This window comes from Ovis canadensis, chromosome 3, assembly GCF_042477335.2.
Source record: "Ovis canadensis isolate MfBH-ARS-UI-01 breed Bighorn chromosome 3, ARS-UI_OviCan_v2, whole genome shotgun sequence".
Taxonomy (NCBI): Eukaryota; Metazoa; Chordata; class Mammalia; order Artiodactyla; family Bovidae; genus Ovis; species Ovis canadensis.
Genome location: NC_091247.1, coordinates 599,377 through 614,608, shown reverse-complemented (window position 1 = coordinate 614,608; position 15,232 = coordinate 599,377). Strand labels below are relative to the sequence as shown.

Below are 15,232 nucleotides of genomic sequence, written 5' to 3'. Positions count from 1 at the left end.
GGCCCACACGGCCTATAGAGGTCCTGGTGGGGGTGGGGGCTCCTCGGGGCCACAGGCCACTGTGGACCCCACCCTCCTGAGGAGCCCCTGCTGGCCGGCAGGCGGGGCCACTTCCCCACACGGCTCTGTCCCCAGCAGCCTCGGTGGCCGCTTCCCGCAGGCTGCGGGTTCCCACGTGGACGACAATATGTGGAAACCCCTCCACATTCTTCAGGATGTCCGCTGCCCTTCCGGCCGGCTCGGCCTTGGCACCCAGGGGGGACTGGCCTTCCGGGCCTTGCCCGGGGGTCCGCGTTCCTCTCTGATGACTCACCGGCACCGGCCGGTCACTCGGGTTGGGGGGAGGGCAGGGGCGGGGGTGGCTCAGCACCGCCCTCCACTGGCAGACCCCGCACGGGCGCTCAGCAGGAGGGTCCCTGGTTCCTGACCACTGCGGAGTGCCCCGCACAAGGCCCCCCAGCCCCCCAGGAGCCCACCTTCCTCCCAGGCTACTTCGCCCAGAGCTGGGGACGCTTCTGCGCCATGATGGCCCCAGGCTCCAGCTCAGGACTGGGGACACAGGCTGCAGGCCAGTGTCCTGAGGGGGCGGCAGTCCCTGGCCTGGGACTGGACCTCCAGTCCGGCCCCTGTATCACCCCAAGGGGCAGCTGCCTCCTCCTCAGGGTCTGTGGGCACCTCAGGCCTCGGATCACAGAGCCATGGCGAGCAGGGCGCCCGAGGACAGTCTAGAATCTTCTCCTGGTGAACCTCTCTCCCTCCAGCACCTGGGAGCTCTGTCCACGGGCGGCAGGGAGGGAGCATCCTGGATTCTTGGCGATTCTGACTGTGCCCCACCCTGCCCCACGAGGGGTCATCCTGTGCTGGGACCTCCGAGCTCACCTGCACCAGCTCAGCCCAGCTCTCCCGGGATATGCTTCTCTGCAAAAGTGGGCGCCAGTGTGAGCTTTTCTATCAGCAGCTCGGGAGCAGAGAGCAGGCCCCGCTCAGAGCTCCCTCCGCCCCGCCCCGGGCCACGCACCTCCACCAGCCGCTTGTAGCAGAGGCACCGCAGGGCAGCCAGGCGCTGCTGAGTGGCCACGTTGGGACACAGGCCTGGAAGAGAGGGTGGGCCCCGGCCGGGCTGGGTGGACAAGCGAGCGCGGGCTGGGGCTGGGGGGCTCCCGCTGTCTTCCTGTCCCCCCCCAACCCAGCACATTCCTCGCAAGAGGCCTTCACTCTGGCTGTAAAGGAAGGCGCCCCGCCCCGGGCCAGGCACCAGAGCCCCCGGCCTGCCCTCCCTTGGGGTCTCCTGGATCGGCACCTCTTGGGGCTTTCCTGCATTTTTTCCAGGCAGCTGGAGCTTTTGTTTCTCCCCACGCCCCAACATGAGTTTCTTGAGAAAGGGGCTCATCTTGCTCTGTGTTTACAAACTATGCGGACCTGTCAACTTCACCTTCACATTCTGTTCAGAGTCCAAGGCGGCCTGGGAAGGGTGCCCACGGTCCGCTCACCCCGCCCTCCAACCAGTTGCTGCTTCTCCCTCCCGGGGCCAGCTGTCCTCGAAGCCTGGTGGTCTGGGGGGGTTGCTGACCACAGAGCCTGCCTACCTGCAGGCCTCCACCGGACCCTGACCAGGACCCCCTGTTCTGGAGGGGTGTGGCCACCCCAGCCAGCACCCTGCAACCAGCTCGGGGAGCACCCTCACTGCAGGGGCGCTGTCCAAGAGTGCAGAGGTCAGGGCTGCCTGGGGCCAGGGCCTGCCCACCACCCAGCAGCCTTCTCTCCCCTTTCCAGCCGGGGCAGGAACGCAGGATGCCAAGGGCTTCAGACCCGTGCCCCACAGGCTGGTGGGGACAAGACTGCAGGAGGAAGGGGCGGATGGATGAACTGCTCGCAGCAGGAGGGGATGGTCAGGAGGGGAAAAGGCAGCCAGAACTGTTGCAGAATTAAGTCTCCCTCCAGTGGAGACAGAACCCTGCTTTCCTGAAGTTTCTGCAATGTTACACATCACTTTGCCAATAAGATACTTTGTCAAAAGCCTATGGATACAGTGTCGCCCTCAGGCCCCCTCTGTGCCGCCTGGTTCATCTAGGCCCACACACTCCTCTGGGAAACAGACCTTTTAAAGGAAAAGGTGCAGGTGAGCCAGACTCAGCCACCCACCTCGGGCGGGCCCTGCTGCCTCTGCCGGATGCCTGGGCTCCACCCAGATCCAGGCCCAGGAAGAGAGGGCTGGGTGCACTCAGGGCAGAGGGGCGAGCAGGCCCCACCCCGCACCACGCCTGGCCGTCCCCTCACAGAGGGCATGGGGTCTGTCCACTCAGAGGTCCACACCAGGAGGGCAGCCACACAGCAAAACAGCATGGACTCAACATGAACGCAGAGAAGAGACCAGAGCAAGGAAGATATCCAGAGAAATAATGACCGAAAACTCCCAGGACAGACTGAAGACACCAACCCATGGATCCCAAAGTCCCACAACTCCCAGGTAAAAACAATACAGAGAAACCTCCAATGAGCCTCCTCACAGTGAAACTGCAGAACACCAAAGACAAAGAGAAGATACTAAAAGTGTCCAGAGGAGGAGAGACTGCTTCCAAAGGTGAGAAGCTAGATTTCTTCTCAACAACACATTCCAGCCCAGTCAGAGGGCTGACATCACAGCGAGCACGGCCTCCAATCACAGTGAGGTGAAGGGAAAACCAAAATGTCACAGCCTGGAGATGACAATCACACTGCCAGCTCCTCTCTAGGTCAAAGAAAAGAATCATGCTGGAAATTAAATCTCGAGCTGAACAATAATGGAAGGAATACATAACTGAAACCTGGGGTATATACTTGAGAAAGACTCAGTGTAGCGGGTTGAGCAGGGCACACAGCTGACAGGATCAAAGCACCAAGATCAGGGCAACAGAATCAGTAGCAACCAAATGAAAGGAAACCTCTGGGGTGGGAGAAAATATTTGCAAACTATGCATAGATAAGAGGTTAATAGTCAAGCCAGGTAAAGAACTCATAGAATTTAGTAGCAAAAAAAGCCCAAATAATCTGAATTTAAAAAACAAGCAGAGGAACTAAAGAGACATTTTCCCAAGGAAGATACAGAGATGGCCAACAGGCCCAGAAAAGGTGTTCAACATCCCTAACCTCCAGGGGGACGCAAGTCAAAATACAAAGAGGCACCTCCTCACAACTGTCAGAACCGCCACATCAAAACCAACAAATAACAAATGCGGGTGAGGATGTGAGGAAACGGGAGTCCTCGTGCCTTTTTTTGGCTGCTCAGCCTACAGGACCATAGTTCTTCTACCAGGGATCAAAGTTGTGCCTTCTGTGGTGGAAGTGCAGAGTCTTAACCACAGCACCAGGGAAGCCCGTTGTGCACTGTTGATGGGAATGCAAACCAAACACTGCGGCGTTTCCTCAAAAAAGTTAAGGATGGAACTAGCATACGACCCAGCCATTCCACTTCTGGGCGTTTATTCACAGGCTACGGAACCAAAACCTCAAAGAGATATCTGCACCCCTACACTGACTGCAGCTTCATCCACAACAGCAGAGGCATGGAAACCACCTGAGTGTTTATCCACAGGTGGAAGCTACGTTATAAGCGCACAGTGGAATGTTACTTTACTAGGGACACCTTACGGCAGCACATTTGGAACCATAAGTGAAACAAAGTCCTTGAAAAAACCACAGCTGAGTCAAGAGTCCTGTTTCCATCTGGAAAGGCAATCGAGATTCACAGGTCATTTCCACCAAACTTCTCAGGAAGAAAGAATTCCAACTTTTACAAACATCCTCCGTGAAAAGAAAGGACATCCACTGTGTTTTCAGAGGCCAGCGTTACCTTGTACACAAAGCCGGAAACAGACATCTCAGGAAGATGAAGTCTGAGTCCAGCTTCAGCTACGGACACAGATGCAAAGTCCTTTAAGTTAAAGCAAGGTTGGCAAGCCAGACCTGGTAGTGTAGAGGGCAACGCAACCTGGCGGAGACTCGGCCGTGGCAGACACCCGAGGATCACCTAACGTTACGCAGTCAGTCCATGCAACCCGCCACAGTAACAGACCAGAGGGGAAGCACATGGCATCTCCCCAAGACACCATCCCCAGGTCCATTCCTGGCTTCTGGGAGCAAAAAGGGGACCTGACATGATTCCACCTCCGTTTCCGACGAACACTCACAGGCCGGAAGCGAGAAGAGCTTCCATGGTCTCATGACGTGAAGCCAGATACCGCCAGTAAGTCTGTCCCTGAGACGCAGGACGAGGGTGCTGCGCTCGCCGTGGGGGAGGGGTGGAGGTGCTGTGCAGGCTCGGTGGTCCTCACCCATGAGGCCCAGACTCCCCGGGGGCAGCCCAGAAGGGCAGAGAGGCTGCTAAGGGCAGCGAAGAGACCAGAAGAGACACCGACCAGACCGAATGCTGGGGGGGGGTGGGCCCTGGAACCCCAGCAGCGCCCACCCAGCTTCCGCCCCCGAGCAGCGTGTGGGGGGCTCACTCACCGGGGCCCAGGCGGTATTGCTCCAGCAGCCGCAGCACCTGCCGGCCCAGGGCTCTGGGGCTCAGCCTCTCCAGCCGCAGGGTCGCCTGTGGGTACCGCCTGCGGGAGACACACGGCTCTGGTCGGCACTGCTTTCTCTCAGCCGACACATTTCAAGGTCTTAATTTTCATCAGCATCATACATGTGCACAGTTCAGAAGCCAAGTTTTCCTACAAGGCTCAGAGCAAGGCAGCCCATCACAGTCCCCTGCTCCACAATTCTGACATGGCTCAGATCCGCCCCGTGTTTCCAAGAGCCATCTTGCCCTGTGACGTCTGGAGGGTTCAGCTCTAGGCACTCTGCGCGGAGGCCTCACCATGGAAGGCTCCCCTCCCCAGACACGGCATCCTTGGTCCAGTTCGTTGGGCACCAGCTGCTTTCACCGAATTATAGCCACGCAAGTATGACTGGTGGTGGGTTCATGCTTGCCGGTCTGATTGCTGCCTCGGCCACCTGTCCTGAGGACGAGTCACTCCCCTCCCCACCGCAAAGAGGACGGCACCTCCCTGTTTGGGTCGCACTGCACCTCTCCTGCCTCCAGGCTGTGGCAAAGTGACTCCGCGGGCAGCTCCCAGAAGCCAGGAATGGACCTGGGGATAGTGCCCTTCAACTCACACTGGACTGGAGGGCTGATAGTCTGAAGCAACTCCCCTTGCGCTGGGCATCTGCTGCTCCAGGAACCCAGGGCACGACTCCCGCTCTTTCTGAAGGTTCAAGGTCTGGGTCCTTGGTGTGGGTCTCTCCCCATCCTCTCAGGACCGTGTCTGGAGTGAATTTCTCCACACTCCCCTCTTTCTGTCTGGAATCCCCATTATTTGGATGCTGGGTGATCTTGACAGAATCTGTTGGCTTATTTTTTTTTTTAAATAAAAAAACCCTTTCCTCTCTGACTTTCCTGCTTTGGAAAGGCTAGCAAGAATCTTCCAAACGTTTTACTGAGTTTCAGTCCCGTCCTGCCATCGCCCTTCTATGGACAAGTCTGCTCTGAGTCCCGAAGGCACTCTTTGCACAGCTGTGGGGTATGCTCTGGACATGGAATCTCTCTGAAGTTCTCAGTTACAGCTTTCATACTCATCATGTGCCCTTCAACTTCCTCTGGGCTCCAGGCAGGCTGCCAGAGGTCCCTGAGTCCTGACTGGGTCCCTCTGCACAGGCAGCCTTTTGGGGTAGAAACTGACAAACTGATTCCGAAATCCATATACGAGTGCAGAGGGTCCAGAATAAGACAAGGACTCTGATGGAGAAGAAAAGCACGGGAGGCCCCCGTCTGACTCAGGGCTGCTGCAAGGCCACGGTGGCCAGACAGGCAACACAGACAGAGCAGCGGGGCAGGCCAGTGACCCAGTGCACGGGCACACCGGGCGGAGGCACGCGCGCGGGCACAGCTGAGGGAGGCATGCTTGGGCACACCGGGTGGAGGTACGCGGGCTGGTACACTGGGCGGAGGCACGCGCGCAGGCACACCGGGCGGAGGCACGCGCGCGGGCACAGCTGAGGGAGGCACGCACGGGCACATTGGGCGGAGGCACGCGCGCGGGCACACCTGCGGGAGGCACGCACGGGCACACCGGGCGGACCTATGAAGGGTGCACAGCTGACGGGCCCACGCGTATGTGCACACCTGAGACCCCAGCCCCAGCCACAAGCCACCACCCTAATCCCCTAACTGTCTCTGCAGTTTGGCCCCTTTGCTGAAGGTCACGCAGCAGGATCTCCTCTCACTCTGTAATCTTCATCCAAGTTCCCCTGCATCCTTTCACGACTTTAGGGCACGTGTCCTTCTAGCTCTGAACAGTATTCAGCTGTCTTGCTGGGCCACAGCTTACTTATCCCTCCAGCTACTGGGGGTTTCTTAGGTGGCGCTAGTGGTAAAGAACCCGCCTGCCAATGCAGGAGATGTAAGAGACGCGGGTTTGACCCCTGGGTCGGGAAGATCCCCTGGAGGAGGGCAGGGCCACCCACTCCAGCATTCTTGCCTGGAGAACCCCATGGACAGAGGGGCCTGGTGGGCTACAGTCCATGGGGGCACCGAGTCGGACACGACTGAAGGGACTTAGCGCGCCCACATGTCAGCTACTGGAGGACATCTTGGTTCCCTCCAGGCCTTGGCAACTACGAATAGCGTTGCTATGAGCTCTCAAGTGCGGGCTTTTGTGTGGACAGGGGTTTTCAGTGCCTTTGGGTAAATACCAAGGAACATGGTGGCTTGGTATGACATGAGAACGTGCTTACTTTTGTAAGAAACCACCAAACTGTCTGCAAAGTGGCCGCACCGTTTTGCACCCCCACTTGCGGCGATGAGCTTCTGTTGCTCCACGTCCTCACCAGCACTCGGTGACGTCAGCTTCTCTCCATGCCAGCAGGGGTGCGTGGTGTCAGCTTCTGTCCATGTTAATAGGGGTGCGTGGTGTCAGCTTTTCTCCATGTTAATAGGGGTGCGTGGTGTCAGCTTTTCTCCATGTTAATAGGGGTGCGTGGTGTCAGCTTCTTTCCATGTTAATAGGGGTGCGTGGTGTCAGCTTCTGTGCATTCTAATGGGGTGTGTGTTCATGATTCGATTTGCATTGCCCTGGCGATCTGTGATGTACAGCATCTTCTCATGGGCTTCTGCATCATCTGAGTATCTTCTCTGGTGAGGCATCTATTTGGGATTTGGTCCATCTTTTAAATTAGGTTGTTTGTTTTCTTACTGCTGAGTTTTAAGAGAACTTTCTGTATTTTTGGATAACAGTCCTTTATCAGATGTGAATTTGCTACTATTATCCGACAGTCTGAGCTTGTATATTCATTTTTCTTGATTAACACTTTAACACGTCAACTAATTTGATTGATACTTTTTTTTTAGTATTTTTTCATCTGTGCTCATGAGACGCACTGGACTGTAACTTTTCTTTCTCCTAATGTCCTTCTTAAGTTTTAGTACCAAGGCTTAAACTAGCTGATAAAACATACTGGGATGTGCTTTCTTTTTATAGTCTCTGAAAATATTTTTTGTAAGATTGATACGCTCTCTTCCTTAAATGTTTGAAGGAATTCACTAGTGAAGCCATCTTAGCCTAAAGTTTTTTTGTGATGAAGTTTTAAACTACCGATTCAATTTATTTAACTGAATGGTGAAGGACAGGGACGCCTGGCGTGCTGCAGTCCATGGTGTTGCAAAGAGCTGGACACGACTGAGTGACGGAAAACTACAAAGGACTGCTCAAATTTTCCATTTTTCGGTTTTGTCAGCGATGCTTTGCAAGAATTTGGTCTAGGACATCTAAGCTGTCAGATACACTTGCATTGTTGCAAACACTTAACATCATTTGCTGTCTGCAGAGTTTGTAGTGATGCCACCCTTTTCATTTCCGATATGGGCGATCTGTATTCGTATCCTCCTGTCTTAGCGTCTCTTTATGATCTGTGCCTAAATCAACTATCTTACTGGGAGTTACAAGATGGCTGTTCCGAACTTGACTGTTCCTTTCCGTGTACTAGCTGGCATAACAGTGTAAAGGAAACTTTTCCTCCGCATCTTTCTGCATAAAACATGGTCGGATGTGCTGGGTTTTTTTTAATAATCTCTGGAAGAATTTCTGTCAGACTGGTATGGTCTCTTCTTAAATATTTGAAGGATTCGCTAGTGAAGCCACCTGAGCCGAGACGCACGCAGCTTTACAAATCCAAGCTGCTGCGCTCTGTCACCGTCTTTTACACTCTTAGTGTTTTCATTCTTAGCCTCTTCCCCACAGAGCCCTTGTTTCTTTCAGTGGAGAATGGTCTCTAGGAGCCAAGATCTCATTGCTGGATGTGCTCATTCCTACAGGGTGTCACTGCTTCTGAACCCTTTCAGGGCACAGAATGAGAACATCTTTTAAAAATCATTCATTTAAGCTGATATTTGCAGTCAAATCTAACCCTGAGGGTCCTCCCACTTTCTGCCTGTGTCTCCCTCCCTCCCCTTCTGCACACGTATTGCTCCAGCTGTTTCTCTCTCCTTTCTGACACACAATGAGAGCAACGGCAGTCACATGCCGTGTGTCTGGCCCGCTGCTTCATCCATCTCGTAGGAGCTGAAGTCACAGCAGCCCCTAGAGAATCAGCCCCATTTTCTGGATGAGAAAACAAACCCAGAAATGGGAGTGCTTGCCCATGGCTCCAGGGGAGGGAGGGCCCGGGGAGACCTGCCACCAGAGCCCAAGGCCTGACTCTCAAGTGAGATGGTCAGGGCTGTGTGGTGCCAGGACAGGGCACCCAGATGGAGAACCAACGCTGCCGCCTGCTGATGGACCAGTGCCCAGGGAGCCTGGGCAGCCTCAGCACCGCTTCCCCTCACCCACTCCCAGGGAGGTGGGAGGAAGTCCTTCTTCCAGGTGCCCACGCATAGGTGACACCCTGTGCCTCTCATACACACAGACACACACACACGCACAGGCACAGGCACACGCAGGCACACACACACATGCATGCAGGCACAAACACTCAGATGTGTGTGCACACACACATGCACATGCGCGCACACACAAACACGTGTGCACACGCACGCGCACACACGTGTGCGCACATTCACACGTGCACACACACGTATACACACTCGTATGTGTGCACACTCACACACACTCATATGTGTGCGCATTCTCACACATGCACACGCACACACGCAAACACTCGTGTGTGTGCACATTCTCACACATACATGCACATGCGTGGGCACGCACACTCATATGTGCGCGCACACAAACACTCGTGTGCGCACACTCACACACATGCACACATGCGCATGCACAATCACTCATGTGTGCGCACACTCACACACACACGCACGCACACACACTCATATGTGTGCGCGCACGCACACGCACACACACAGGTTCCCTGCTGGCAGGCAGCCTTTTCTCTGTGGCTGCCAGCACTCCAGACAGATTAATGAGATGAAGGAAGGAATGAAGGAGCCAGCGCCTGGATGAGAGGTGCGACCTCAGGACTGTGTAAGCAAAGGGCCCCCGGGGAGAATGATTTCTGTTTGACTCGGAGCAGTCAAGCCTCTCTGGCCATGGCTGCCGCAGTCAGGCCCTCGGCTCCAGAAGCGGGCCCCTTGCTGACTGGCTGGGACGCAGGTGGGTGAGGGCGGGCTGGGTGTGTGGCGGCTCCCCCACGGACCTGCTGCCCGGCGAGCCTCACCCCTACCCTGGGGCCTGTGGAGCTCACCTGGCGACGACCCTGATGTCAAAGCCGGGCTGGCACCAGGAGTCCATGAGGGCCAGCAGCCTCTGCTGGAGGAGGGGTGAGCTGTCCACGTAGCGCTCTGTGAGGTCCACCTTGTCCTGCAGGAGCAGGGGCGCACACATCTGCGGGGAGACAGCCCCTCAGGCTGCGGCTCCATTGCAGCCAAGACCCAGACTCACCTGCAGCCCAGCACAGGGAGTGGCCAGGGCGTCAGCGCCAAAGGGCCCAGAGGCGGGTCTGCGCAACTCGCCTCCCCTGGGGAGCTCAGGGCCCCAGCCCCGTGTCTGAAGGCCTCGTGAAGGCCCACCCCCTGCTCCGAGCTGTGCCCCATGCCTGGGCCCCTGCACACACATCTATGTGTATTCACACCCCCCCCCAGTGCACGCACATACACACACCCATCCATGTGTGTACACACCCTCCCCAGTGCACGTGCACACACCCCCGTCCATGTGCACACACACGCCCATGTGCACACACACCCATGCGCACACCCATGTGCACACACAGGCCCTGCTGCGCCTTAGGCCTTGGGGGCTCGGTGGTCGCCCTCACCTCCACCATGAAGGATCAGAGGCTCAAACGGGCCCGGGGGCTCCTGGGGGGGCCCTGCTGTCCCTGAGCCGGTGGGTGAGCTCTGGGCTGGGGAGGAGCAGGGTGGAGATCAACCACCGGCCATGGCCCTGGTGGCCCAGAAATGCCTGTTGTGTTGAGATGGCACCGGCACGTGGCCTGGTGCACACACACATGACCCCCTAAGCTGCCCAAGCCCCTAGGAGGCCCCAAGGGAGCACCTGGGCATGGTATTGGGCCTTGGGAGATACTGGCCACTCCCCTTGAAAGAACCAGATCTCAAAAGGTCCCCTCCCAGTGGCCCTGCAGAAGTCTCCTAACATGCCCTCCCCTCCGCCATGTGGTCACATAGGCCAGGCTGTCTGGAGATCAGACGGGACGTGGGCCCATCTGCCAGGCCAGGGCTCCAGGAGCGCGGTCCTCATGGGAGCTCCCATTCCTGAGAACCCTTCAGGCCACCCCAGAGCAGAAGAAGGCGTGGTATGCCCCTAGTGACTGGCTGCTTTCTGAGCATGCTATACCAGCGCCTGGGGACAGCTCACAGGCACTCACTGGCCCCTCCCTGCCCCTCCTCACGTAATCAGGTGGTCACCTGTGACTCCTGCCCTCCAGCACCTCAGCTCCACCTGTGCGAACAAAGCCCACAGCTCAGTGGTGGGGACCCTCCCTAAACCACGCTTCTGGGGGTCTGGACACGATCTGATCTATCTGAGAAAGACTCGCACCTTCTCAACGTCGAGGTCCGCCTGCAGCTGCAGCTTCGTGCCCAGCACGATGGCCTGGGAAACAGAAGGCCTGGGTTACACAGGGCCCAGGGGGACAGGCAGTGCCTGTGTGCGGAGGCGTGTGCACAGGAGGCTGCCACCCTTCCCCACTGCCCCCAGTTGCCTCCAGTCACTGCAGGGACAGCCACCGGGCCTATCCAGTTCCAGCCGTGTGGCCTCAGGCCGAGGGGCCTGGAACCAGGAAGCGTCCCAGCCCACAAGCCCCTGTCCCTGGCCAGGCTCCATGTGTGCTGCGGGGTGGCTGGAATGACCCCTGCTAGGGCTCAACGTAGATGGGGCCTCGAGGTGCTTGCTGGGCAGGGGCCCTGGGCCAGGGGTTGCTGACGAGAGGGTGGAGGACGGAGGGAGGAGTCGGGTCCCCACCACCCACCCACAGAGCCTGGTGGGGTGTGGACTGCTCTCCCCACTTTTCCTGGGAGCTCCCCCCAACCCCCGGCCCAGGAGCTGCTGGGCACCTCCGGGGAGGGTCGGTGGGGCTCTGTGTGCTCTGGTCGCCTGAGGGACGGCAGCCATGACCTGCGAGGCTCCTCCGGACCTCTGAGCGCTTCCCATAAGCCACAGCGTGCGCCCCAAAGCAACTCAGAGTCTGCTGGATGGAGCGCGCTGACCCCAGGTCCAGGGCGGCAGGCCGGGGGGGGGTCGGTGCCTCGGGGGCATGCAGAGAGCTGCCCTGGGATCCATAGAACAAGCCGCTCTGAAGCCACGGGCTCGCAGGCAGACCCTCGGATGGGGCAGGGTGCGCACTGCGCCGTCTGCCCTGTCCTGGGCGAGCGACCCTCCCCGGACTCGGCAAAGACGCGGCAGCCCTGAGTGCCCGCACGTAGCGCAGGCCGCGCTGCTATTAATAATTTCCATACATCGCGCTCCCATTATGAGCAAAAATAACTGGCCAGGCGGCCCGGCCCCGCCCCCCGCAGCTCACAGAAAGGCCCAAAATAGCGGCCTGGGAAAGGCAGCTCCGGCAGAGGCCTGGATCGCGGGGCGGGGGCGCGGGGCTGGGGGCCTCTCCCTGCGCGGCGCTGACCTGGTGCCCTGCGGCCTGGCCGGAGTCCAGGAGCTCAGTCTCGGCCAGGCCGCGGGGGGCCCAGGGCCAGGGGAGAGGGGTGCAGAGCTTGGGGGAGGGGGAAAGGCAAAATGGGGGAGGTGATGGGCCAGGGAAGGGGACGCAGGCTTGGGGGCGGGGCTGGGGTGGGCCCAGGTGGAGGAGCGGGTGCAGGGCTGGGGGCGGGGCCAGGTGTCCGCTGGTGGGCTCCTTTCCCAGGCGTCCCTGCACCCTCATTGGATGCTCTGACCTCTTCTGGGGAGAAGACCCTCAGGAAATTGAAGGGGCTCTGGAACATGCTCAGGAAGGCCAGAGTGCACACGGTGGGCACCCCATATTCAGACCCCAGGCCGTTAGAGCCCGACCAGCAGTGTCCGGCTTCCAGGCTCCCGCAGGGCCAGCATCTGGACCTGGCTCGGTCAGGCCAGGCCGCAGTTGGAGAAGGGCCGTGGGTGGGAGGACTGGGGGCCTGGGAATCTCCCACGCTCCAGGCCAGGCCCCAGGCAGTGGCCTGAGAGAGGACAGCAGAGGCAGCAAGGGGAGCCCCTCACCACTCTCCCAGGGGGCTGGTCTCCATCACCTGAGGGTCTGGCTCCTCAGCAGGCTACCCCCATCCAAGAACTCCTCTGAGCCCCAGAGCTGGCCTCAGACTGGAGGGGCAGCCTCGGGTGATGGCCGGGGTCTTGGTCCAGTGGGGGCAAGGGCAGGCCAGGCACTGCCCCTCAGGGCAGCGGGAGGACAGCCTGCAGAGTCCGCCTGCCCCAGGCCCTTCTCTGTCGGCTGCACCCCCCTTCCCTTCCTCTTTTCTCTCCTTCCAGCCTTCCCCCCTCCCTCCCCTTCCCAGGAGACAGCAAGGCCCAGGTGCCCACTGGGCCGACCTGGCCTGGGTGGCTCACACACTGGCCTGCAGTCAGGGCCCTGGTACATGGTGCCCACCGGCAGGGCAGAGTGTGGGGGCCGAGGAGCAGGGCAGGCAGTGCTCGGAGTCTGGCCCCATCCGCCCAGGTGTGTGGTCAGGTGTGCCCGTGAGGGGTGCATACCCCTGGGCACAGGACGACGCCCCCAGAGGGTCTGGGGGCCCCTCTCCTCTGCCTGCTTCCTCCGCGGCAGCCAGCCCCTGAGCACGCCTGGCAGAGCCCTCTGTGCACCCAGGCTGCCCTCTTTTGGCCAGGCGGCCTGCATGGACACGAGGGTGTGGCCGGAGCACCGGGCCTGGAAGGCCATGGACTTCCCCAGGCACTGGCTGAGAAGGGTCTTCTCTGCCCCTCAGCCCTGGGGGGTCTGTGTCCTGGAGGCTGTGGGGGGCACAGGGCGAAGCGGGGGCCGTGTGGCCTTATGCAGACACGGGCGGGTGCCCTGACGGCACTGCCCAGCCTCCACGGTCACTGGGGGGAGGGCTGGCAGCAGAACCGTCTCCTCCAGGAAGCCCCACCTTGGTTCTGTTGGGCCAAGCTGCTCACGGCTCACTTGTCTGTCACACAGGCCCTGAGGGTAGGGGGAATCGCCCGCTGACCCAGGGGCCTGGGACTTGCCCCAGGCGAGGCTGGACAGCCACAGTGGGAGGAGGGTAGGGGACGAGACCAGAGCTGGGCCCCCCAGCATCTTGCCGGCATCACTGACCTCCGCCCAGGAACCCCAGAGCTGGCTGCTGAGAAGAGGGCTGCCCTGGGTGGGGTCAGGGTGGGGCAGTGGGAACCAGCTCAGGCCCCAGAGCTGCAGCTTTGGTGAAAAGTAACTAAGACCGGACGGGCTGGGGCGGCAACAGTGACAGCGGGAAGGGCAGGCACGCCGGACCCTGACGGGCCAGCAGGGGCTGGGGCAGGTGCCCAGACCCCAGGACCGACCTGCCTCCCACCTCCACTGCTCGCCACGGGCTTTCTGCCAAGGGACCTTTTCTTTCTTTCTTTTTTTTTAAAGCAAAGCTATCTTTTTACCTTGATAAGCTGTTTAAAAAACGTAAATAAAATAACTCAGCAGACAAAAGCGGGCATTCACGCAGCCGGAGCCCGCCGCCGCCCTCGACATGAAATATCGCAGCACATGAAGCCGTGAGTCCCCGCTAATCCGAGCGGACAGGCCTGAAGGCGGCCCCTCGGCGGCGCGGCGCGGGCACTGGAGCGTGCACCGCCTGCCGGGCCGGCCCGCTCGGGACAATGGCCTTTCTTCGCACGAGGGGCCTGCGCCGGACAAGAGCGCTCTTTGTGTGCCAGTCCTGCCTCGGAGAGCGAGGGAGGCGCATTCAGCCGTCCAGACGCTCTTTGAAAGGCCGGAGTGTAACAGGAGACGCAACACACCAGCCTGCCTCTTCCCCCGCGGCCCGGCCGCCAGGCCGGCCCGCACCGCCGCGTTGTGCCCGCGCGTCCTCCGCCCGCCGCGCGCCTCCGTTCCAAGGAGCCTCCCCGTCGGGGAGGGGGGCGCGGGGTGGGCCTGGGACCTCCTGGGCGCCGGCAACACCGTCCCCCGGTGTGTGGGCTCGTCTCTGGGCTCCACGAGGCAGCGGCGGAGGCGAGCCCTGGACCCCTGGACGCTGGACTCATCTCCCAGGGAGAGGGCCCCTCTGAGCCAGCACCCGCACCTCTGGCGCTGCAGCCGCTGGGATCTCAGCCAGGCGCCCGGCACCCGCCCCGCGCCGCTCATCCCGCCGCCGCCCCGCCCACCAACCCCGCAGGGAGCCATCGCCAGACACCCGCCGCCCAGGGACACCGAGAGCACGACCTCGGGGCTCCCTCTTTCTCTCGGAACTTTCTGGGCTTAAATGAGAGCCAGCTCTGCTCACAGAGGAATCAGCAAAACCACCGAGCTTCCAAACCCCCGCCCCACCCCCACCCCGCCCCGAGTCCTCCCAGAGGCCTCCGCTCCGAAGCCCACCGCGCCCCCCGCCCGAGGGAGCCAGCCCTGCCTCCTACCGCGGAGCAAAACACCTGCCCTCGGTGCCCGCAGCCACACGCATCACACGCACTGGGAGCTCCTGACTGGACGGACATGACTGAGAGTCTGGGCCCACGCCGGTGTCACCTCCCACACCCGATCCTCTGAAAAGGACGCCTGTTGTGCCAGGGCTGGTCCCCGGCGGGGTTGAGGGGCTGGGGCTGGCAGGATG

At 59.9% G+C, this 15,232-nt stretch overlaps 1 protein-coding gene across 14 annotated transcripts in view; it reads right to left on the bottom strand.

The window, feature by feature from the left end:
- The window catches only part of EXD3 (exonuclease 3'-5' domain containing 3), a 73,724-nt gene that overhangs the window by 30,668 nt on the left and 27,824 nt on the right, over positions 1 to 15,232 (bottom strand). For all 14 annotated transcript variants that reach the window (XR_011255016.1, XM_069579599.1, XM_069579607.1 and 11 more), the window contains 5 exons: positions 11,031 to 11,084; positions 9,715 to 9,854; positions 4,486 to 4,583; positions 1,019 to 1,092; positions 880 to 918 (listed from right to left, as the gene is read on the bottom strand). Coding sequence is in view for 13 of the 14 variants with exons in the window: in XM_069579599.1 (XP_069435700.1) it covers positions 880 to 918; positions 1,019 to 1,092; positions 4,486 to 4,583; positions 9,715 to 9,854; positions 11,031 to 11,084 (405 nt within the window). In the remaining variant the exon portion in view is untranslated. The remainder of the gene's footprint in view (positions 1 to 879; positions 919 to 1,018; positions 1,093 to 4,485; positions 4,584 to 9,714; positions 9,855 to 11,030; positions 11,085 to 15,232) is intronic.